Source organism: Lepisma saccharinum, chromosome 20 (assembly GCF_977018435.1).
Source record: "Lepisma saccharinum chromosome 20, izLepSacc3.1, whole genome shotgun sequence".
NCBI lineage: Eukaryota > Metazoa > Arthropoda > Insecta > Zygentoma > Lepismatidae > Lepisma > Lepisma saccharinum.
Window position 1 is genome coordinate 46,487,527 of NC_139248.1, and position 24,928 is coordinate 46,512,454.

Sequence of the window (24,928 nt, forward strand, 5' to 3'; positions counted from 1 at the left end):
GCTAATTCGACTAATGTTTACTCCTGCTTGGTTAAGCCGCCCCGGAGTGGCATCTATTTTAATTCCTATGGATGGTATGGCTCATGAATGTAATACATCTGCAGATGTAGTTAGTACTCGGATATCTATATTAATTTGTAATACTGTTCGGTTATCCATATCTAATAATCGAAATGAGCTTATTGTTATTTCATTTGTTGGGGCCATGTATGAGTCAAATTCTGCTTTTATAAAATCGGAGTATTCATAACTTCAGTATCATTGATGCCCAATAGTTTTTAGGGTTAATGAAGGTTTCATCTAAAAAGTATAATAAACGTAATGAGGGTAGCGCAATAAAGACTAGAGTAAAAGCATTCGGTTTGTTTATTTATTATTAAATAGTGATGTTATTAGATATCCTACTTATACTGTAATTATAATTAAAAGTAACATTGTGTGGTCATGGAAGAATATTATTTGTTCTATTAGTGGAGAGGATCTATCTTGTAGTCCTATTTGATTTCAGGTTGCCACTTTTAAGGAAGGGTAATCCTTATATTTGAAGCTTAAATTCAATGCACTTCTCTGCCACCTTACATATTAGTTGTTAATAAGTAGTATGGGAAGTTCAAGTATGTATGCTCGGAAGGAGGGGATATTTGATATCATTCAATTGATGACGCTTGTTGTAGGTTGAATAATGTTGGTCGAGCACTTGTTATACCCTCTCAGGTAATAAAAATTATAACAATTACTGCTGTAAATGATAAGATTGATCCTAATCTTGAGACAATATTTCATGTTGTATATGCATCTGGGTAATCCGAGTATCGTCGTGGTATTCCTCTTAATCCTAGAAAATGTTGTGGGAAAAATGTTAAGTTGACTCCAATAAATATGGAGATAAATTGAATTTTTAATCAATCTGGATTTATTATTACTCCTGTAAACAGTGGAAACCAATGCACTAGTCCTGCTATAATACCAAATACTGCTCCTATAGATAATACATAATGAAAATGTGCTACAACATAATATGTATCGTGTAGTACAGTGTCTAATGATGAATTTGCTAGTACTACTCACGTCAATCCTCCTATTGTAAATATGAAAATAAATCCTAATGCTCATAATACTGATGGAGAATAATTAATTTGTGTTCCGTGGAGTGTGGCAATTCATCTAAATACTTTAATTCCTGTTGGTACGGCAATGATTATTGTAGCTGCAGTAAAGTATGCTCGTGCGTCAACATCTATTCCCACAGTAAATATATGATGTGTCCATACAATAAATCCTAGAAATACCTTTGCTATTATTGAATAAATTATTCCAAGGACTCCAAATGTTTCATTTTTACCTCTTTCTTGAGTTACAATATGTGAAATTATTCCAAATCCTGGTAAAATTAGATGTCCAAATAATCAGAATAGGTGTTGATATAAGATAGGATCTCCACCACCGGATGGATCAAAAAATGAGGTGTTTAAATTTCGATCTGTTAATAGTATGGTGATTGCTCCTGCTAGAACTGGTAGTGATAATAATAGGAGAACTGCAGTAATTACTACTGATCATACAAATAATGGCACTCGTTCTATAGATATCCCTATAGTTCGTATATTGATTAATGTTGTAATGAAATTTACTGCCCCTAGAATAAAGGAGACTCCTGCTAAATGTAATGAAAAAATTGATATATCTACAGAGACTCCGGCATGCGCAATTCCTGCAGATAGGGGAGTATACACTGTTCAATCAGTTCCTGCACCACTTTCTACAACTCTTCCTGATAATAATAGAGTTAATGATGGGGGTAATAGTCAAAATCTTATATTATTTAATCGTGGGAAGGCTATGTCGGGGGCCCATTATTAGAGGTACTAGTCAATTTCCAAATCCTCTAATTATAATAGGTATTACTATAAAAAATTATAATAAATGCGTGTGCAGTTTCAATTACATTGTAGATTTGATTATCTCCAATCAAACTTCCTGGCTGACCTAATTCTATACGGATTAAGATACTTAATGATGTTCCAACTATTCCTGATCATACCCCGAAAATTAAATATATTGTACCAATATCTTTATGGTTAGTAGAAAATAATCATCGTTGCAAGAACGAGATGACTGAAATCATAGGTGTGCCCTTTATTTATGACTTTGAAGGTCATTAGTTTAAAATTAACTTAAGAACTTATAAAGATATATAAATTGGTTGAATTAGAGGTATTCTACAAATTGATATAAAAATTGTAATTACTGATAATACTTGTTCTTTTAAATTTAATGGCTTGATATTAATAAGATTTCATATATGAGTTTTATAATTTATTAAAATTGATCTGAGGGAGGTTCGTAAGTAATAGTATAGGGTTAATAATGATATACTAATTAGGATCATAATTATGATTAATTGCTTAAAGTTGGTTATTTGGATAATAACTATTCATTTTGGTAAAAACCTTAGTAGCGGCGGGAGACCCCCAAGAGATAGTATAGATATAAATAGGGACATTTGTTTAATAGCGGAAAGTTTTAGTAAAAACAGCTGATGGACGTAGTATGTCTTGTTTATAGAAAATATCATAATGGCGGAGGCGGTTATAAGGATGTATAGTAGTAAGTATGTTAATCAGGTATTATCTTCTGATGTTATTCTTAGAATGATTCATGATATGTGGTTAATTGATGAAAAGGCTATAATTTTTGGTAATGAGGTTTGATTTAGTCCTCCAATTGGCCCAATAATTGCTGATGTTCTAATTGTTACAATTAGAATCATACTTAAATTGTTATTTACATATCTAAGTAATGTTGATGGGGCAACCTTTTGAATAGTTGTTATTACTAGACAGTTAATTCATGTTATTCCTTCTGTAACTTCTGGTATTCATATGTGGAATGGAGCTGCTCCTATTTTTATTAATAAGGCTATTGTTAGAAGCTGGGTCTGTATATTGAAATTTATTGAATTAATTATAATTAATGCTGCGGTCAGAATTATTGATGATGCTAGCGCTTGAACTAAGAAGTACTTAAGTGATGCTTCTGTATTTCGCTGATTATTTGATGTAGAAATTAATGGAATAAAATACATTAAATTAATTTCTAAGCCTATTCAGGCTCCGTATCATAAGGTGGAAGAAATAGAAAGGAGGGTTCTTATTGTAAGGGTCAATAGGAATATTATTTTTTGGGGGTTGTGAGCATTAAAAAGGGAAGGATTAATTATAAACCTTCATATGTGGGGTATGAGCCCTCTAGCTTAATTAGCTTACCTTTTTATTATATTTTGGTGTATGATGGACTATGGGGTTTGATTCCTTTGGAGAAAGTTTAGTTCTTTCAATTATAAAAAATAATTTTGTTACAAATAATAAGAACACGTCAAATGTAAATCATCTCTGGCTTGGTCTGTATAGAAAATGAGTTTCAAACGTGTATTAGCATTGAACGCTAATATCTCAAAATATTAAGTATTCTTACTATAGTCGAGTTGTCAGAATTTAAACGCTTTTCAAACTCTGAAAAGCATAATAATACGACCTTTCATTGTTAATCATCTCTAGCTTGGTCTGTATATAAAATGAGTTTGATGAGAGTATTAGCATTGAACGCGAATTTTTCGAAAAATCAAGTATTCATCCTATAGTCGAAATGTCAGAATTAAAACACTTTTCAGGCCCTGAAAAACATAATTTAATGTAAATCATTTCTGGCTTGCTCTGTATAGAAAATGAGTTTCAAGCGAGTATTAGCATTGAACGCTAACATTTCGAAAATTAAGTTTTCATCCCATAGTCGAAATATCAGAATTAAAACGCTTTTCAGGCTCTGAAAAGCATAATAATACGACCCTTTAACGTAGATAATCTCTGGCTTGGTCTGTATAGAAAATAAGTTTCAAGCGAATTTTTCAAAAAATTAAATATTCATCCTATAGTCGAAATGTATGAATCAAAACGCTTTTCAATCTCTGAAAATTATTCGACCTTTTAATCTAAATCATCTCTGGCATGATCTTAAAGAAAATGAGTTTCAAGCGAGAATTATCATAGAACGCGAAAAGATAAAAGAAACACCAGGAAATTGTGAGAGTTTTTATTATATCGTAAAAAACTCTGAGTGCAGTTTACCACTGTGAATAATACCAAAACACGGTGACTCGACATATCTTAAAAGGTATGGGATCGAACCATGGGGTGTGTTACTTTCTAGTGAGTAGCTTAGGCTTCAGTAGAGTATTGGAAGGATGGATAATTAACATAATCTAAGCAAATACTGAAATGAAAGATGGCACACACAGATTGGTTTAAATCCCTCAACGACCAAAGCGGCACTGTCATTTTCAATAAAAGGGTGATAACCTTGTCCTTGATCTCACACACAAGTCTATTTAACTGGTGGTTGATAACTTAAGTCGAAATGATATCTCCCTGTTCTCAAAGTCGTGAGAGTCTAAAACGGAGTGTTCCTCCTGAATTTAAACAACAGACTCCCTCCAAACTTTTCTTAAGATCAACCCTTTCTCTCTCTCAATCTCCAAGCTACAATTGCTACTCTCTACCCCAAAACCAACACTTCTTAAGTTCTTTCTGTCCTCCAAGAATTTGGTCATTCCCCTCAATTAAATTTTCCCTTCTCTTACCATTCAACTCTCCTTATCTTAGTAGGCACATTCTTAACTTTTCTGCCAGCTGTAGAATGACTAAAGTAGACAGGAATGTATAAGGATGATACGATATACAACTGAAAAAAACAACTCTAAGCTATTTTTCTACACAAGCACCGTTTCTGTTGAGACACTTCCCACTCTCGTACAGCTGTGCAAAATGGCCACTGCAAATTGAAAATCCCGCCAACTGCAAAGTGCGTGCAACTCATAGCAACTGTGTATTGGGACAGAAAAGGAATACTGTTGGTGAAGTTCCTGGAACGAAGCACAACAATTAACGCCCAAGTGTATTGTGAAACCTTGATGAAATTGCGACAATCAATTCAAAACAGGCGAAGTGGCATGTTGAGTTCTGGCATTGTTCTCGTGCATGATAACGCTCGCCCGCATACTGCTGCTAGAACCAAGTACCTTCTGCAACACTTTCAGAGGGAATTGTTTGACCACCCACCTTACAGCCCAGATTTGGCCCCTAGTGATTATCACCTCTTTCCACAAATGAAGAAGCGGCTAGGGGCACTGCGCTTCAACAATGACCAGGAGCTTAAGGACAGTGTTACTGCATGGCTTAATGCACAGGTGGCAGATGTCTTTGACATGGGTATTGTAAAAGGTTCTCCGATATAAGTGTCTCAACAGAAACTGTCCTTTTGTAGAAAAATATAGCTTAGAGTTGTTCTTTTAGTTGTATATAATAAAAACTCTCACAATGTCCTGGTGCTTCTTTTATGCCCAAACGGAAGTTACTTTCCGAATGACCCTCGAATTTTGTTATTGAAACCTTAGTGCCACCTGGGTTAATTGCCATTGAATGCTGAGAGGGTGCAGAATGAAATTTAGGAGGTGCAATATTGAAAATTAAGAAAACATGAAACGTGTTTGTTACCCGTGTGCAGGATGGGTCGGAAGGAAGATGTTAATGAATGGCAAAAAGGGGTCATTGCATTTGGGCGTTCAAAGGACACCCTGTAATGGAAGTGGCAGAATTTGCTGGTGTGTCACACAGTACAGTGAAACATGTTTATAGGCAGTGGAAGCAAACACAGTCCACAAGAAACCAATGTGCGAGCAGTGGTAGAAAGAAAGTGCTCACGAACAGAGACCAGAGATGAATGTCACATCTTGTGTCAACCAACCGTTTTGCAACGAGGCAATAATTGCAGCAACTCATCAATGGTGAGCCACATGCCTCAATTTCAAAACATACGCTGTGAAGGGAACTCCACACCATGGACATCTGGAGTAGAGTACCCAGGAAGAGACCACTGGTTACAATTGCATACAATAAAGCATGCCTTCAATGGGCTAAACACCGCAAAACCTGGACAGTAGATGACTGGAAATGGGTCATCTTGTCTGACGAGTCCCGTTTCTGTCTTCACAGTAATGATGTCCAACATAGAGTGCATCACCGACTGCATGGAGTCTTCCACGAGGAGTGTGTACAAGGTGTGGTACAGCAGGTGGTGGGTTGATTATGTTCTGGGAGTGCTACACATGCAGTGTGTCCGAGAAGTCCCTAGACCACTAGGTTTGAGTATCACAGAGAGCAATGTCAGTGTCATTTTAGTTTATTTATTTAGTACAAACTACATATACGAACTATGTATCCAGTGGATCTGTATGTGCTCCATCGTGCTGTACACACAGATGTATGTGTGTGTCCTCCTTGACATGTTGCGGAGCATCTGAGGAGTTATCTTTCGGAAGGCTTTCTCCACACTCGCGCAATTCTTCATCTGTCCTGTACTGACGATGAGAGACATGTGACTTGATTATTCCCCACAATGAGTTGTCTGGTGTTGTAAGGTCCGGGCTTCGTGGGGGCCATTTCAATGGGGATGGAGATGTTGGAGAACCACTCCCAATCCAGCGGCCTGGAAATTGTTCATTAAGGAAATCATACACCTGAAGAGCAAAATGGGCTGGAGCCCAATCCTGCTGTATCCACACACGATCCATGATTCCCTTCTCTTGCACCTGAGGTATTAACCATGTTTGCTACATGTGTAAATAAGAATGTCCATTCACATATTCGTCAAAAAAGTATGGTCCGAACAAATATTGTGATGTCATCCCAGCCCATATCATAACATGAGGCGGGTTTCGTTCCAACTCTTGCACATAATGAGGATTTTCCTTAGACCAGAACACATTCCTCCTGTGTGAACTGCGATATATCGCATATTCGCCTGAAAATAACACTCGTGAGTGGGACACAGCATTTGTAAATTGTGTCAACAAAGCACGGCAGGCTGCAACACGCTGCTCCATGTCGTCGTCAGATAATTCTTTCACAAACATTGCTCTAAATGCAAATCTTGTTTGATGTGGTCATGCATTGTTGAATGCGGTATATTCAGTTCAGCTGCTCATTTGCGAATCGATTTAGAAGACATCGCAATTGACCGAGCGACGGCAGCACATGTTTCCTCATGCATCTTCTTACTTCCACTACGTGGACACTATGTGTCTTTGACACATCCTGAAGCAAACACACGTTTCTCCAATCAAGCAGGGTTGCTTTACGAGGTGGGTCCTTGCCAAAGCGATCTCTAAATGCAGTCATTACCTGTGTCATTGTTTGCCCCTTGTGTGCTCGTTCGTGCACCCACACACATGCCACTAACCATTCCTCAACTGTGTAACTGCAACCACGCACATCAGCCATGGCTTCACAACTGAAATGCTCCACATGACCTTGAATGCAGGGATACCAGACAGTGAGTGCTGTCTGTGACCATGAAAGCAGTGTTATCAATACTACAACTAAAATTACACTGATATTGTTCTCTGTGATACTCAAACCTAGGAGTACGGGAACTTCTCAGACACCCTGTACACAGAATTTGGTACTTTGGTTGAAGTCACCATTCACTTGAATTAGCTACTCAGGATGACAACTGTCACGTGTATAGGACCAAAACTGTCACCGCATGGTACGATGATCATATGGAAGAGCTCTCCCATCTTCCCTGACCAGCAAAGTCCCCAGATCTCAATCCTATTGAGAATCTGTGGGACCACTTGGAACAATGGGTCAAGCAGAGAAATAGACATCCAAGGAACCTCGCCAGTTGATGACCCAGTGGCTAGCACTTGATGTGATCTACATCCACAGACTTGTAGTGTTCATGCCACGGCAAATTGCTGCTGTCATTCTCTCCAAGGAAGGGTCAATCATCTATTACATATGATTTGCTATCGGGGTCTAATTATCTTGTGTGTGACACCCTGTATTATTTTGGATTGACATCCATTTTCCGAAGAAGGCCGTACTCCCCCCCCCCCTTTGCCCCCTTCTAGATAGCTTACACTCCAAGAAAGTGGTCATGTACAGTGTAAATATTCAGACACACATTGCAGTAAAATTATATTTGCATTTAAAAAAAAACCTGGGAGTACAGTCTCTTTAATCACCGCACATTTATTTTTATTAAGAGCCATTATTTTGGATGGCATAGGTTTGATCCCTGGTTCAGTCTTCGGGAATTTTCGGCCTGTGTATAGGGCCGGTGGCAACCCACTATCGTGAGGAAATTGTGGAGCTTCGAGTGAGTGAGCGTAATCCGGTTGCAACGTCCTATACAACGGCTGGGGGTTGGTCGGGCCGACCACCCGTCCCCCTAGTCTGGCTGCAGATCTCCACACTCCCTGGTGGCCCATGTGGAAGGGAGGCCAGCAGTCGGTAGGTAAGCCAGAGCCATATATTGTGCTGTAGCGCTATAGGATTATTTTTATTTTGAAATGCAGACAAAAAAAATGAAATCTGGATAGCTGTATTTTTATGTTGAAGTAGTCCATGAGAAATAAATACTGTGTAATTTTGAGATCCTGAAAAAAAATTCCCTTCCATCGATGTTAATTTCCATTTTTCATGAAAAGAGAAATTTGAGTAGGTTCAGAGTGCTGTTTCTTTAGAAAACAACATCCCACAACTTCTGTTCTTATATATACTGTTGTATAATACTGCTTGCTTATAAACATTCACTTACTTTCATGGTGTATTGTCAGTTTCCATCCATTGTTGTGCTGTAACAAAGAGTATGCAGCTTACATTTTCTGCCTTGTTTTCTGCTCTTATCATCTTGATTAAGCAACAATGACTTCATTGATATGAAAAGCATAAGATTTCGTCTGAGAAATGAAGGTATGTGTTAATATTTTCGTAAGTTTTTGGGATTGCTTCAAGAAGAGTGTATGGTGGGTTTCTATGAAGTAATTTAACACATGTGAGTGCAATTATAAGACTTTTTCTGCAAGGCAAGTAGTGCGAGAGCAGTAAAGTGTAGCCGTTTAACCCTTAAATGCTGGGTTGCGACATATTGTCACAAGGAGCTTTTTCTCATAGTATGTGACTTTTTGGACATACTGTGTCTCGGATAATATTCGGATGTACATGTTTTGAGTCCTGCATGAGTCTAGAGGTATGTAATTAACAATTAGTAAATATAAAATTTCATTTTGAAGCATACAGAATTTCAAATTTCCCGTTGAAAAGCCGCTCAGCGTTATTGTATTGCATTTTTTCTCTCCTAAAGTATTAGCAATGAGTGCCTAAATTTTTCCACATCAATGGCAGGTACCTCTTGGAGATTCACGTCCTGGCATAACCTGCATGGGGGTCCGATGAATTTATAATTTTATGTAAAAAGATAGTTGTTTCCCCTTTTTTCTTCTTCATCTTCTAACTGTTTACGGATTTTTTTCCCATCAGGATTATAGCCAAAAATATACTCAACAAAACGAGGTATCAATTGTCCATCTAACGTTCTTAGTCCCAGAAATATAAAATATTATTTGGAAGAATGCAGAATTTCAAATTTCCCGCTAAAAACACCCTCGGTGTTAGTGCAAATACCTGGAAAATCAGCCTTGGCATCTAAGGGTTAAGAGTGCGGACACGAATGAAAGTGATTTTGATCACAAAATGGAAATTTCACCAGACAAGCAAGGAAATGTGCTTCCAGGACTAACAATAACAAGATCTAGAATACAGGGCTATCCATTTGGGTATGGATAAAATAAAACATTAATAGAAACGTAAAAGTGATAGTAGGAAACTTTTCGTGTTTGTGTTTTCGTGTGTGAACCATGGGAGTTTTGCTGTAGTGTGTTGGCAACAATGAAGTTTGAACTGATACATTATTGTTAAAATGGCGTTTACGAACCAGCAAGGAACAAAATGTGTCCTTTGGTATGCTAAGTGTGAGAGTGTTACACTTCTTCGTCTGGGGTTTTCGTTAAAGACACTTGTCTATTCACAGAAACCCACAGACATTGATGATTTGAAACTCAAAATCACACAGGCTTTCAACAGAATCACCCCAGAGATGTTACACCAGACGTGGAATAAATTGAATCACCATTATGAGTTGTGCAGAGTTCGCAATGGAGGCCATGTAGAAAACTGTTAGTAGTGTATAAGAATAAAAACTCCCACCTCTCAGTCTTTTGTATACAGTATTTCAGGTAATTACATTTGACCAAAAAAATTTCACATCCATTTCATTTTATCCATACCCAAATGGATCACCCTGTATAATCAACTCACACTCATGTCCAAAACATACCCACGCCAGTTTGCATTGAGGAAGTTGCTAACCTCCATGGCAGAGTGATTGGCACAGCATACTACAATGCTGGAGGCCCCGAGTTCGAATCCCAGCCTAGGCATGGGTGTTCTTTGGGACTGTCCCTTCATCATATCATCATTCATCCTCATCTTGGGAGATCTGGGAGGCCAAAGCACATCTCCAACCTGGAAATCAAATGACCAGGAAACAATCCCCGTAGAATGTTCATGGAATATCTGGTGGTGTGGGCTGTAGCCTTATGTGGTTGGAACCACACTTCTCGTTCAAAATTCAACATCAGTAGTTCTGGCAGAAAGAAAGTTTGGATCATGTGCGAGTCATTCCATGCCAAATCAACACAGATATGTGCAATTTCCAACCTGATCATCTCCGATTTTCATGAAATTTGGGGAGTTGAAACTATGCACGGAACTTATTAACTATGAAAATTTTTAGTTTCGTGCATCTTGCAATTGTTAAATTATTCAAGGTCAAAGTTCGCATAAATTGACCTTTTTGAGCCTGCTTAGCTATACTAAATGATCTGTAACTCCGCCCCTATTTCGCCTAGGAAGCTCAAATAAAACTTATTGTACAGGGAATTGAATAAGCTTTCCAGTGATATATAACAAGCTTACCATTGGATAAAAATATAATTTTGTCACGTGACCTTGACGTTTGACCTTGTATATCTCAAAACATGTCATCATCAAAAATCGTGAAAAAAATATATTTGGTCCCTCATGCCATACTCTAAAACATATCAAAAAATCATTCTGGGACTGCAATGGGATCAGAATCAGAAGATACAAAATAATATGTATAACTATGTGACTGATAAAAGCCTCATTACATGAACTATGACGAGACAAAAGTCCCTTAACACCCCCTACAAAATGTAAAGGAGTTATCCTTCTCATGTCATGAAAGAAATAGGTTAGGCACAGGGAGATCCCTAACCGTGTGTGTCAAGCGCAGGACCAGCATATTGTTGACCGCCATACTGAATTCAACGCAAAAATTTCAAAGGAAAGGGGGTGATGTGATATATCAAATCAAGCTGGAATTTCACGAGAAATGAAGAGGCGAAGGTTTTTCCAACATATATTTAACCAGCAAAAAGTTATTATTGCATGCTTGTAACCATTTTCTCCTTTTCGAGGTGCTAAAAACAAAGCATTAGAATGCTCCTAACGTGTTAGGAACTCATCGAGATCACGCTGACATCTCGGGAGAAAAAGAAGTATACGCACCATTGCGTATGATTTTTTATCAGCGACATTCACCAAATAGTTGAATAGTGAAGAATATTGGGTAAATTATCTCAAACAATTACGTGAAACTTCCTTTGGAATGAAAAATTCTTCAGTGAGAGGCTAATTTTTATCTTCACGGTGAATAAAAAGAATATGCCATACCTGTGATTTGATAATCTACAGTAGACAGATCCCAGCCGAATGGTTGTTGCTTGAACAACGGGACAGTGTGTGACCACACTATGTGGACATTGTGGCAATTTCTTCATGATAAATTTCTAGGTAGATTGATGGGCAGACAGGGATCTATTAAAAGGCCTGCACATTCGCCAGATCTAACATCTTAGGAGGACTTTTACCTTGAGAAAGATTTGAAGAGAATGGTGCATGCAGTAAAAGTCCGTGATATTGACCATCTTGCGATGATGTTGCACCTACTACATTGCCAAATATTCTATGTGGGTGTGAGAGACGTCAACGAGTTTGCTCACAGGAACATTGATAACATTATAATGTGCATAGGCTATATCGTAAGTGATAGATATCTGTATAACGTTTTGCTGGCTAAAGATACGTTGGAAAAACATTTGCCACTTCATTTCTCGTGAAATTCTTGCCTGATTTGATATATCACATCACCCCCTTTCCTTTGAAAAATATTTGCGTTCAATTCAATATGGCGTTCAACAATATGCCGGACCTGCGCTTGACACACACGGTTAGGGATCTCCCTGTGCCTAACCTATTTCTTTCATGACATAGCCAGAATAACTCCTTTACATTTTGGGGGTGTTAAGGGACTTTTGACTCGTGATAGTTCATGTACGAGGGGTAGTCATAAAGTTTTAATTATCACCTCGAAAAATCAAGCTGCGACCATGAAACCTGGTGATGGTGTTAGTCTTTCTCTACATATTCACCCTTCAATTCGACGCATTTTTTCCAACGATGGATGACTTGGCAGAGACCTTGGTTGTACAAGTCTGCATTTTGGCTGTTCAGGAAACGTTCCACCTCGAAAATCACCTCGTCGTCATTCTGGAAACTCCTGCCACGCAATGGTTTCTTCATCCGAGGAAAGAGGAAGAAGTCACTGAGTGCCATGTCAGGAGAATACGGGGGATGAGGAAAAATTTGATAGCCCAAAGAAGCAGCATGTGTGACTGTGTCCTGTGCAGAATGAGCTGGGGCGTTGTCGTGGAGCAAAAATACCCACTTGGACAGCTTCCCACGATGCTTCGTCTTGACAGCCTCCCATAACCTCGTCAGGAGATTTCGGTAGTATGCTCCTGTGATGGTTTGCCCCTTACGAGCATAATCTGTTAGCACCACACCATGGCAGTCCAAAAAACACTCAGCATCACGTTGCCCGATGATGGTTGTGTCTTCGCCTTTTTCGGCGGTGGTGAATCCACGTGTTGCCATTGCTTGCTTTGCTTCTTTGTCTCGGGGTCATAGTGATACACCCAGCACTCGTCTATGGTGCTTAGGCGGCTAAGAAGTCATCTGGATTGGCCTGACACAGCTGCTGCCTCGGTTCGGCGGGCTTTTTGAATGGGTGTGAGCAGTCGCGGGATGGTACTGTGGCGCGGGGATTTCAATGTGTACCAGGACTGCAGACATGTACCTGCAGACACACAAAAAAATAATTACATAACTTTATTTTTTCGAGGTGATAATTAAAACTTTATGACTACCCCTCATAATGAGGCTTTTATCAGTCACATACTTACACATATTATTTTGTATCTTCTGATCCCATTGCAGTCCCAGAATGATTTTTTTATAGGTTTTAGAGTATGGCATATGGGACCAAATATATTTTTTCATGATTTTTGGTGATGACATGTTTTGAGATTGTCAAGGTCACGTGACAAAATTATATTTTTATCCAATGGTAAGCTTGTTATATATCACTGGAAAGCTTATTCAATTCCCTGTACAGTGTCTCTCAATAGTTTTAGGACAACAACATTTTAAACTAGGCAACCCAATTTACACAAGGCGTTGGTGGGTTGCGTGTAGAGTTAGGCTCAATTTCAGGGTTGCCACATGCACATTAGATATTTATAAAATACGCGAAAGAAAGATATCCAAATATTATTACATAAAACTAGAAAAAAATCAGTATTACATTTGTTGCAATACACTCAGAAAGAAACAACGTCGATTTTCTAGTATTTCATTGTTGATGAGTCTACACAAAGGCAAAGTGGAGAGAGGAAACGAAAGGGAACAAAGGAGAGGAAAAAAGAGAAAGCAAAAGGAGAAGAGGAAAAGTAAAGAAGGGAAGAAAATAGAGGAAAGAGGAAGTGGATAGGAGAAGTAATGAGTGGAAAGGAAAAAGATGCGAGGAGAGATGAGGAAAATGGAGGAAAGAGGAGAAAAGAGAGGAAGGAAAGCGAGGTGATAGAAGAGGAAGAAAGAAGTTTGGAGAGGAGAGGAGGAGACGAGAAGAGGGAAGTGGAGAGTAGAGTAAAAGAGAGAAAGAGAGAAGAACGAAAAGATGAGGAGAACAGTGCCGTGGAGTCGGAAATATAAGACAGGAGAGGAGATAAGAGGAGTGGAGAAGAGTGGGATGAAGACAAGTGGCGAGAAAAGTAGGGAAGGCGGTATGAGATAAAAATAGAGGAGAAGGACGGGAGAGAAGAAGGAGAAGGAGAAGTTAAGAACAGAAGGGACTGGAGACGAGAGGAGAGAAGGGGTAGTTGCAGAAAATACGTTTCGGCGTCAAAAACTGATGCATTGATAAAATTATCGACATTTTATAATGTATTGGAGAATGTATTAGATCGGTGCGAAATTCCTTTTGGCCGAGTTCAGAGCAAGATAAAATCTTCCACGTAAGATATTTGATTTTACCTGCGATTATACCACTAAAATCATGAATGTAATTTTCATATTTATAAGAATTATCCAATTTTTCTCCTCTTCTCGGTTCGTTGAATTTGAAATTTTGTTATTGAACATTTCCTCTCCTCCCATCGTTAATTCCAAACTGAATCATTCCGTTTCATACGGCGTGGACAATGAACGCAATGGGATATGTCTAAAACGTACGAAAAGTTTCTGCCACCGGAGGGGTTTGAACCTACGACCATCAGATTATCAATCCTTAACGGTAACCACTACCCCAGAAGCTTTCGCTCCTGAACGCAGGTAGAAGGAGCTGACCAATGTGAAATGCAGATCCAACCCCCCTCCTACATGTCATGTGTAAAGAATACTTGTTTGTTACAAAGAAAACGAAGGTAATACGACTCGGCGAAAACATTTAATGGAGAATTGCACATGATGGAAACTTTTCAGTCGATATTTGTGAAGGTATCTTTGCATTGAACTCGAGTGGAAAAAGGGGTAATATTAGTGTGTCCTGAATTGCCACAAATATAAATGGTTATTTCATTAATATTTGTCAATGTCTTTGAAGCAGAACACAATTATCGTTAGAGTATCATAATTCAAGATCTGATACGTGAAAATATCCTTTTGAACGTGTGTCAATTCATATTTTTTTTTAGCAAATTCCAGTTTTAGGACAATCTAGCCACTATACACTATTATTACAAATAATGTTGCCATGCTCTTGTTTAATAGAAGGAGAAATATTTTTAAAAAGAAAAAGAAAGAACACTTCATAAGGAGGATCGAACCTAGGACCGCTTACAATGCTCTCAAGAACTCTAACCAATACACTACGTCCTCAATCATTCTGTCGCCTCAATATTGTAAACGTTATCCTGAAAAAAAAAATCAATACTCTCATATTGCTCTGTACTTCTATAATTACTTTATACACATGCATTTGAAATCTTACTCTGAATTTCTTTCTTCGTATTAGTATATCTAAGGTTGTGAATATATTTTATTTGTAATTTTATAACGGTTACATGAATATCTACGAAATAGTTCCTTAGAACTTGGTATCTGTAAAGAGATACATTCAAGTTTTCAAATGATTTTAGACCACTAGATTTTGGCAAGGGATTATGTGTGATCCGTGTCCAGTCATCATTGCTGAAACAAACTTTTGAAAACTCTGTGGAATTTTCATTCTGAGATAAGTTGCCTTACTTGCTACATGTATGCGAACTACACTCTGTCCCACTTATCTCTGGAGCAGGTGAACAAAACAAGTATCTGAGCAGCGATGAACACATGAGAGGAACGGGATTGCGTGGAGGGAGGAGATCCACTGCAGTTACCAGCCTTTCCAGCAGCTTGTACTGCCTCGCTCTGTCCACTCGATCCCCCTTCCCCTCTTTTCCCTTCTCTTCCGATTTGCGCGACTTTGCTCCAGACATACTGGAACAGGGCACAGTTAATTGTGTGCCACACATTTAATTCTTACTCAATGTTGTCAATTTGCATTCAGGGGGTAGTTTCACAGTTACAAACTATTTTGGCCTTGATAAGAAGTTTAGTGTAAATAATCATTTTGTTTATATATTATTTTAAAATTGAGGTCTATGGTTGAAATCCTCATATTTAGGGCTTGAACTCATCACCTAAGAGGTTGAAGACCCGTCCTGTTCTTTGTGCGTGACCATCTTTTTATTTTTCTATTCATTATTCATCCTCATCCTCGCGATTAGCCAAAAGTAAAATAAGAAAAGTCCTCCTCCGTGATCGTGCGGTCTAAGGCGCTGTGCTTTGAACTCCGACTGCGGGACGGCATGTGTTCGAGTCCGCCTGGGTTCAGTCTCTGGGATCTCGGCCTGTATATAGGACCGGTGGCAACCCACCACCGTGAGGAAATTGGGTAGCTACGAGTGAGTAGCGTAACCCGGTCTCGCAAATCTCCTATGGGGGATGTTCCTGGGTAAACAAAAAATAGTCGATCAGACAATTCGATTATCGAAGGCGATAAAAGAACTTCCGGTTTGACCAAGTTTCCAATATAAGCTAGTGGAATAGAGATTGTCTTCGAGCTTACTTTGTTAAAAAGGAGCGGATACAAAATGGATCACTTGAAATTTTTAAGTGACAGAGATTTAAAGATACCTCGAAGAAATTGACCAGTTCCCGGAGCCATTGGATGAAGATTTATGGAACAATAGAAATCTTTACTGAGACAATGTTGATCCTCTACCAATGGTTTCGTTTTTTTTTTTTTTTGAGTTGATGTTTTAGCCCACTTTGTGCACAGTAAGGCTAATCGGGACTGGACCTACAGTTTAAGTGGAATCCGAACCACTATGTGCCTCGACCGGGTATCGAACCCAATGGTTTCGTTGGTATATACATTAAACAAGAAAGTTGATTCGCTTATAAATTAAGTAACAGACTTTTTATATTAAAAAAGAAGTAAATAATAATAAATTCTTAAAGGTAAAAGGAAGATTAAATACACCCATGAAAAAACAAAGATATTCTGCTTAGCCTAATAGCTATAAAGTGCACATTTTATTTCTCATTAATAAAACCACAGATCAAATTTGACATTCGATATCTGGTGGAGGCACAATGTGGCTTAAACTCTAGGTTGAGTCCCGAATAGTCTTACTGTGCATAAAGTGTACTTAAAACAAAAAAAAAAAAAAAACTGAAATGTACTCTGATTATATCAGAATGGATAACTTTTCGACATTGTGTATCACTAGAACACAGCTCTCTTAATTGTTCTTTCTTCCACAGATAAAAACATGCATGGTTGTAAAAATTTACATCTTTTAAATTTGTTATGCCAACATATGTGCGTTAGAAAATTATAATTTAAAAACACTTAAATATTTCATTGGGTTTATTTAACGGCGTTGAAGTGACGTGTCTAGGGCCTACTTTCTCATGTCGTGGTTCACAGTATTTTTGCATTACTGCCTGAATCCTCTGAGTTTTCGTATCTGGTCTATCGAAAAAAGATTCACAGATACTTGAGAAAAATTATTCGTTCTGGACCTCATATTGCAACCAACAGCCACGCAATGATTGTCGTCTTTTCTGCAAGATATTACCCTTACATCTTTATAATCCATGTTACTCTTTCAAAACCAGAAGTAGGGTCCCGCCCGTGCCGAACAGGAACGAAATTGTAAACATCAGGTGAATAACCCATAATGGTTGAGGGTTCGACGTGCCGACCCCACGTCACTCCATCTGGTTGAAGATCACTAGGAAGGATTGTGGGAGGAAGACTGGCAGTCGGGAGATAGGCCAAGGCCCTTCGAGAGCTGTTGAGCCATGCGTTATTGTTATTATTAAAATAAGAAAAACAAGGGAATGAGGAAAAATTAATAAAAAAATATTTATCTATATTAAACCAACATTCAATTTTATTTTGTTTTTCATGGATCGGTTGCCCTACTACGCGGTAATCCCAATAAGTATCTTACATGTTACAAGATAAAGAGCTAGTGCCCACCTAGCCGCCTCTGATGAAATATATTATTCTTCAGATTGTCTTTAAAATTCGACTCTGGTCACTTGTAATTTGCTGGCTGTAGACGCTGTGCATCGACGCACAATGTTTTGCGATAACAAGCGACCTTGTGAAGCGTGACTCATGAACGCGAACAAGCTAGGCTACCAAGCTTATCTGCCTTTGAATACCAAGACATTTTTTTAATCTTTCCCGAACGCGATTCCTACTGTAGAAGCATATACTGTATATATTATCCCGAAAGAGCAAGAAAGGAAATTCAACCAATGTTCTCCCGTCGTATAAAGCCAAATATTATTTATTAAACGAAAAGTTCACGATTGTCAATAAACGGTTTAACCAATCTGAGCTTTCAGGAACTTTTCACGCATAATTCCACTGTCTAGGCCAATGACAGAAAAGCAAGCAATACTTTTATTTATTCTTTAAATCAATTAAAGGAATGTGTAAGAATTTATAAGAAATAAAGAGCGGAACGGAACGACTGTTGTTCTACCTTAAAAATTGTTGTTCTTCGAAATAGTAAAATATGAAGGATTTAATCCAACACCTTAACACACTGTTCCACGACTCTCTATTGACTAACACGTCGACCTCCGTGGCGAAGATGTCGACCTCCGTGGCGAAGTGGTTAGCAGAGCGCGCTGCAACGCCAGGGGTTCTGGGTTCAAGTCCCGGGTAAGGCATGGGTATTTGTGTTCGTCCAGTTGATAAGAGACAAAGAAAAATGTAAGAATTGAAAAGTGTAAAAGTGAGAAAAAGAGTGAATGGTGGGGGATACCTCCGTGTAGGGGGTATTTCCTTTTTTTTTTTAAAAAAAAAAAACAGTCAAATGTGATGTGATTTTATGAATACAATTTTCCGCCTGTTTACGTATAATGTCTCGCACATTTGGCAGTTCGCAAACGTTTTTGTAACCGCTGTAATTATTTCCTGTTACCATACGTAACAGCAAATACATTTCATAAGACTGTTCTGGACACGAGACTTGCGTCAGAAAACAAGCATTTCGTATGTTGCAGTATCACAAGAAGAGAACATCGCCCTGCAATGTTCAAGACTCAAAATATTTTTCATTAATAATGTCTAATCAACATAATAAGTTAGAAGAAGTAACTAGCATTTTCACAACAACTACCAATATTCTTGTTTTTCTTCATCACTTCCAAAATATATTCTCGAAGATAGCTGCTATACTACAAGAAACAATTCAAAATTAAAGTAAAATTCAACTACATGTATATCCAAGGACATTTACAATATTGGAGGAACAGAATACTTAAACATTGTTGATTCAACGGAAGGTAAGGGCGTGGTGTAGTGGTGTCGGCACCCGTGGTGTAGTGGTTAGTACATCGCGCTATGACGCCGGGGGTGTCGGGTTCGAATCCCGGCTCGGGCATGGATGTTTGTGATTGTCTGTCCTGAAATTGAGAATTGAAGGAAATGATATGGGCTGATAGCGGTCCCAGCTTCGATCCTCCATACGAGGTGTTCTCTTTTATTTAATTATCCTTCTATTAAACAAGAGCAAGGTGACATTATTTGTAGTAGTAGTGTAAGTGGTTACATTGTTCTACATCTGGAATTTGCTAAAAAAAAAAACAACAAATAAATGAATTGACACACGTTCAAAGGGATATTTTCACGTATCAGATCTTGAATTATGATACTCTAACGATATTTGTGTTCTGCTTCAAAGACATTGACAAATATTAATGAAATAACCATTTATATTTGTGGCAATTCAGGACACACTAATATTACCCCTTTTTCCACTCGAGTTCAATGCAAAGATACCTTCACAAATATCGACTGAAAAGTTTCCATCATGTGCAATTCTCCATTAAATGTTTTCGCCGAGTCGTATTACCTTCGTTTTCTTTGTAACAAACAAGTATTCTTTACACATGACATGTAGGAGGGGGGTTGGATCTGCATTTCACATTGGTCAGCTCCTTCTACCTGCGTTCAGGAGCGAAAGCTTCTGGGGTAGTGGTTACCGTTAAGGATTGATAATCTGATGGTCGTAGGTTCAAACCCCTCCGGTGGCAGAAACTTTTCGTACGTTTTAGACATATCCCATTGCGTTCATTGTCCACGCCGTATGAAACGGAATGATTCAGTTTGGAATTAACGATGGGAGGAGAGGAAATGTTCAATAACAAAATTTCAAATTCAACGAACCGAGAAGAGGAGAAAAATTGGATAATTCTTATAAATATGAAAATTACATTCATGATTTTAGTGGTATAATCGCAGGTAAAATCAAATATCTTACGTGGAAGATTTTATCTTGCTCTGAACTCGGCCAAAAGGAATTTCGCACCGATCTAATACATTCTCCAATACATTATAAAATGTCGATAATTTTATCAATGCATCAGTTCTTGACGCCGAAACGTATTTTCTGCAACTACCCCTTCTCTCCTCTCGTCTCCAGTCCCTTCTGTTCTTAACTTCTCCTTCTCCTTCTTCTCTCCCGTCCTTCTCCTCTATTTTTATCTCATACCGCCTTCCCTACTTTTCTCGCCACTTGTCTTCATCCCACTCTTCTCCACTCCTCTTATCTCCTCTCCTGTCTTATATTTCCGACTCCACGGCACTGTTCTCCTCATCTTTTCGTTCTTCTCTTTTTCTCTCTTTTACTCTACTCTCCACTTCCCTCTTCTCGTCTCCTCCTCTCCTCTCCAAACTTCTTTCTTCCTCTTCTATCACCTCGCTTTCCTTCCTCTCTTTTCTCCTCTTTCCTCCATTTTCCTCATCTCTCCTCGCATCTTTTTCCTTTCCACTCATTACTTCTCCTATCCACTTCCTCTTTCCTCTATTTTCTTCCCTTCTTTACTTTTCCTCTTCTCCTTTTGCTTTCTCTTTTTCCTCTCCTTTGTTCCCTTTCGTTTCCTCTCTCCACTTTGCCTTTGTGTAGACTCATCAACAATGAAATACTAGAAAATCGACGTTGTTTCTTTCTGAGTGTATTGCAACAAATGTAATACTGATTTTTTTCTAGTTTTATGCAATAATATTTGGATATCTTTCTTTCGCGTATTTTATAAATATCTAATGTGCATGTGGCAACCCTGAAATTGAGCCTAACTCTACACGCAACCCACCAACGCCTTGTGTAAATTGGGTTGCCTAGTTTAAAATGTCGTTGTCCTAAAACTTTTGAGAGACACTGTACAATAAGTTTTATTTGAGCTTCCTAGGCGAAATAGGGGTGGCGTTACAGAACATTTAGTATAGCTAAGCAGGCTCAAAAAGGTCAATTTATGCGAACTTTGACTTTGAATAATTTAACAATTACAAGACGCATGAGTTACTAAGTTCCATGCATAGTTTCAACTCCGCAAATTTCATGAAAATCTGAGTTGGTCAGGTTGTGGGCTGTGTTGTTTTTATGTGGAATGACTCGTGCGTGTAACTATTGGAATTCACTGTTTTGCTGGTTGACGAGCCAATTGAGGTGAAAATGCGTCGTGGAGAAGAACTTACATCTGTACAGCAAAATCTTTCTGCTGGGCACAATCTCTTGCGCGTAATTGCTGCACACAGACAATCTTGTACGGATGGAATTTCACATCGGTTTTCAAAATTCTCCTAACCGATTCCCACCCCAAACATAATGTTAACGAGTGGCGCCGAACCGAACATCGGGGACTGCGGACAAATGCTGCTCTTATTCTCTCCACATTCTCTGGTGTTCTCACCGTACGTTCAGCACCTGGTGGTGTTTTTGGAGTTACAGTGCCTGTGGTTCGAAACTGCTTAACCCATTTTAAGATTGTTTTACATGTTGGAACTGCTCCATGCCGCCTTATGCGAAAGTGCCGGCGGAGTAACCAATGAGTCACCGTTTCTCACATAGGCATAGGATTAAAGTTTCAAGCTTCAAATAATTTTTACACACACTATTGGTACACAGGTGTTAAACAAACTGCCTTCCCCCTAAAAACAAATGTTAAGAAAATGACATTTTGATAGATTAGGATACACAATTTTGACCTTAAAATGTATTAATGTGCTTAACATCACAGATTTTGTCTCATTGTCCTAGGACTTACTAGAGCTGAGATAGAAAAGTTGCTGCTGATGCTTACAAATGGAGAAAATGACGTGCACCATAATAAAAAAAATGCCCGCCATCTTCAAATCGGTGATAGTAAAAATAAAATAACAGTGGTTCTGAACTGTCAAAGTATGAGGCTCACACCACACAAAAAATATACTTTTTTAAAAATGATCATGCAACCATGTTGTACCACTTCATATGGATTGACCCTATATTATAAAGAAGCTTTGAATGAAGCACATATCACAAAGAACATTATACTTTGGGAAAATATACTACTGCAATACATGCTCAATATGACCACCATTGTTATTAGTATCCTCAGTCAAGTGAACATCAATGTTAGTAATTACCCTACTGCACATGAGTTCCGTAATTTGACTGCAAGCTTGAACCATAAGTCTTCTCATTTCCATTGAGTATTGCGGCTTCTTTTGGAAAATCTTTTCCACACCATCCAAGTTGTTCAGTGTTGCGTTCTTATCCTCAGCCCAATGAAGGAAGGCCATTCTCTGCTGTTTGTGTTCATTTGTGAATTTTTGCCCCACGGTAAACTTGTACAGATCATTTTGGAGAATCTGTTGAACTAAGCATCTTGATATCCCTAGTTCTATTGCTGCTTTTCTAACCAATTTGCTGAAACTCCTCTGCCTAGCGACTCGAACAGTTTCAATATTCTTAGGTTAATGCATAGGTTTGGGATGATCACTGTTCGATTCCAATACTGGTCCTTCCATTGAAAACTTTTCATGCAGTTTGTGGGTCGTTTTTCTAGAGAGGGGCCAACCGAGTATGGAAATGTGCACGAAAATGCCTGAGTCACAAAACTGCTTTTTGTTTCAGCCAAAAATTGCACAATTGCTGATTGCTGTTGCATCGTAAATCTTCCTTTGTCTGCCATGTTGTCTACTCTAGCCCTTTAGTGGCAGCATCATGAATTATGCTTCACATTTCATCACGCTACTTTTCCAAAGTCTACTGTGCCAGCCCTCGTGGTGAAGTGGTTAGCACATCATGCTACGACCCAAGGGGTCCCAGGTTTGAATCACAGCCTTGGGATGGATTCATCAATTTCAACACACATCCCCCATCTTCGCAAATTAGCCAAAAGTTGCACAAAAAGCGAAGTAAAATAAAGCAAATCAATCAATCAACCAATAGCTACTGCAACTGCAGTTGACACACATGACATTCTTCATCTCATATGTGAAAGAAATAAAAATAAACAAATGGGGGATTATTTCGTGCACTACCCTGTATAACATACCATGTGAATGCAGGCAAGCATGCATAAGAGATTTGGGATGCCCTCTGCAGAAATGGATACGGAACACATGCAAGGGCGAAACAATAGACAAAAATAGGTGAACGTGCATGAAGTGAATCACATAACATTCAGTGTCACGTGTCATGACTGTCACTGCTGCTTGGGCTCTAGGTTTAGCCCAATAGGAGTGTGACAAACTGGCCAAAACTTGTCATCTTGTGGGAATGCACCGCTGCAAGCGGCAACACTAATTTTTCGGAAAAAGATCATCATGGAGATTTGAAAAAGCAATGTTGCCAACTTTACAACCTGGGATGGTGGCACCATATTGGATTCAAAATGGCAGCATGCTAAATATAGCTTACTATTTCTCATGTTAGAAACATTAGTTTTGCAAATCTGTGTAGCATAGTAGTGTCATTCGAAAGATAAGCTCCAAGGAAGGATAAAAAGATGATCCGAGTAAGTTTTCTTGTTTTATCTTAAATATAGAAAAAAAAACCTTTCAAATATATATTTTTTTCTTACTCTCCAAATTGTATTTTGTCTTATAACATGGTAAATATCAATCAGATAAAAAAATAAGGTTATGATAAGAAGTAAACTTCAATTTCTCATAATTATGTTTCAAGTTGTTTGAGGATGTTATCTTTCTTACTTCTGAAGATATAAATCAAAACATATTTGTCGGTGTTCATGGGCGTCCGGAAGGGGGGCAAGGGGGAGCCGTGGCCCCCCCTGGAAAACGAAAGTCAACCAAAAATTACATATTTCACACATATAATTTAATTTCAGCCACAATAATGTGTGTTAATTATTGCACGAACATGATAAATTCAAATTTAAGCAATGTTTTTTGAAGGATGAACACTATTATTGGGGAAAATATGCCATGTTGGCCCCCCCCTGTAAAAAAATACCTTCCTTGCTCCTCCCTGGAAAAAATCCTGCGGACGCCCATGTCGGTGTTGTATTAAACTTGGATTTTACACCTGGCATTTCAGACTCTCCTGTTCAATTTATCAAGATATAACGAAGAAGAGACATAACCATCAGACGTGTATATTCAAGGCAAGCTAGGCTATCTCCGAAGCCTAGACTTAATACATGAAATAATTGATAAGCAGGTGTGACTGATGCTTCACTCTCAAATAATGACCACAGAGGAAAATAATAGTTTATGGGTGCCTTTACTTTAAACTATCACCAGACTTCTTGAATATTCTTCCTGGACCAGCACCTTGAGGCAACCCCTTGATGTATTTGTGGTGGCTTCTAGCCCAAGCCCTGGACAGGGAAGTCTTTAGTTCACCGCGAAGATAAAACCTCACCTCGATGCCAATTTGCTAACCAGCATGGGATTTTTCCCAGCAAAGGAAAATTTTGAAACGAAACTACAATTACAGGAATGGGAAACGGGTGGCATGTGACAGAGAAATTGTCCTCTGGGCCAAGAACAATACTGTCCTATTGAACACATGCAGAAGCAAGAGGCCGCTAGCTGACCTTTTCAACCAACCATGCGTTACAATGGTGACAAAGTTTGAACCCCTCGGTTGCTTTATTTATGGGGATGACTGGGGATGACAAAGGCCAGCCTAGCTTGCAAGTGAGAAATCGCGTTGAAGGAAATTTAAGAAAGTTACAATTCCTACTGCGCGTATTTTATTTAGTGTATTGAGTAAGTGAATTACATATAGTTTGATTGATCTATG

General features: G+C 38.5%; 1 protein-coding gene across 1 annotated transcript; it reads right to left on the reverse strand.

Moving 5' to 3' along the window:
• Positions 1–12,392: 12,392 nt before the first annotated feature.
• Positions 12,393–12,920, reverse strand: LOC146003457 (histone-lysine N-methyltransferase SETMAR-like). Its single transcript, XM_083141744.1, has one exon. It carries the CDS (start codon positions 12,918–12,920, stop codon positions 12,393–12,395), a length of 528 nt encoding a protein of 175 aa, XP_082997870.1.
• Between the last annotated feature and the right edge of the window lie 12,008 nt (positions 12,921–24,928).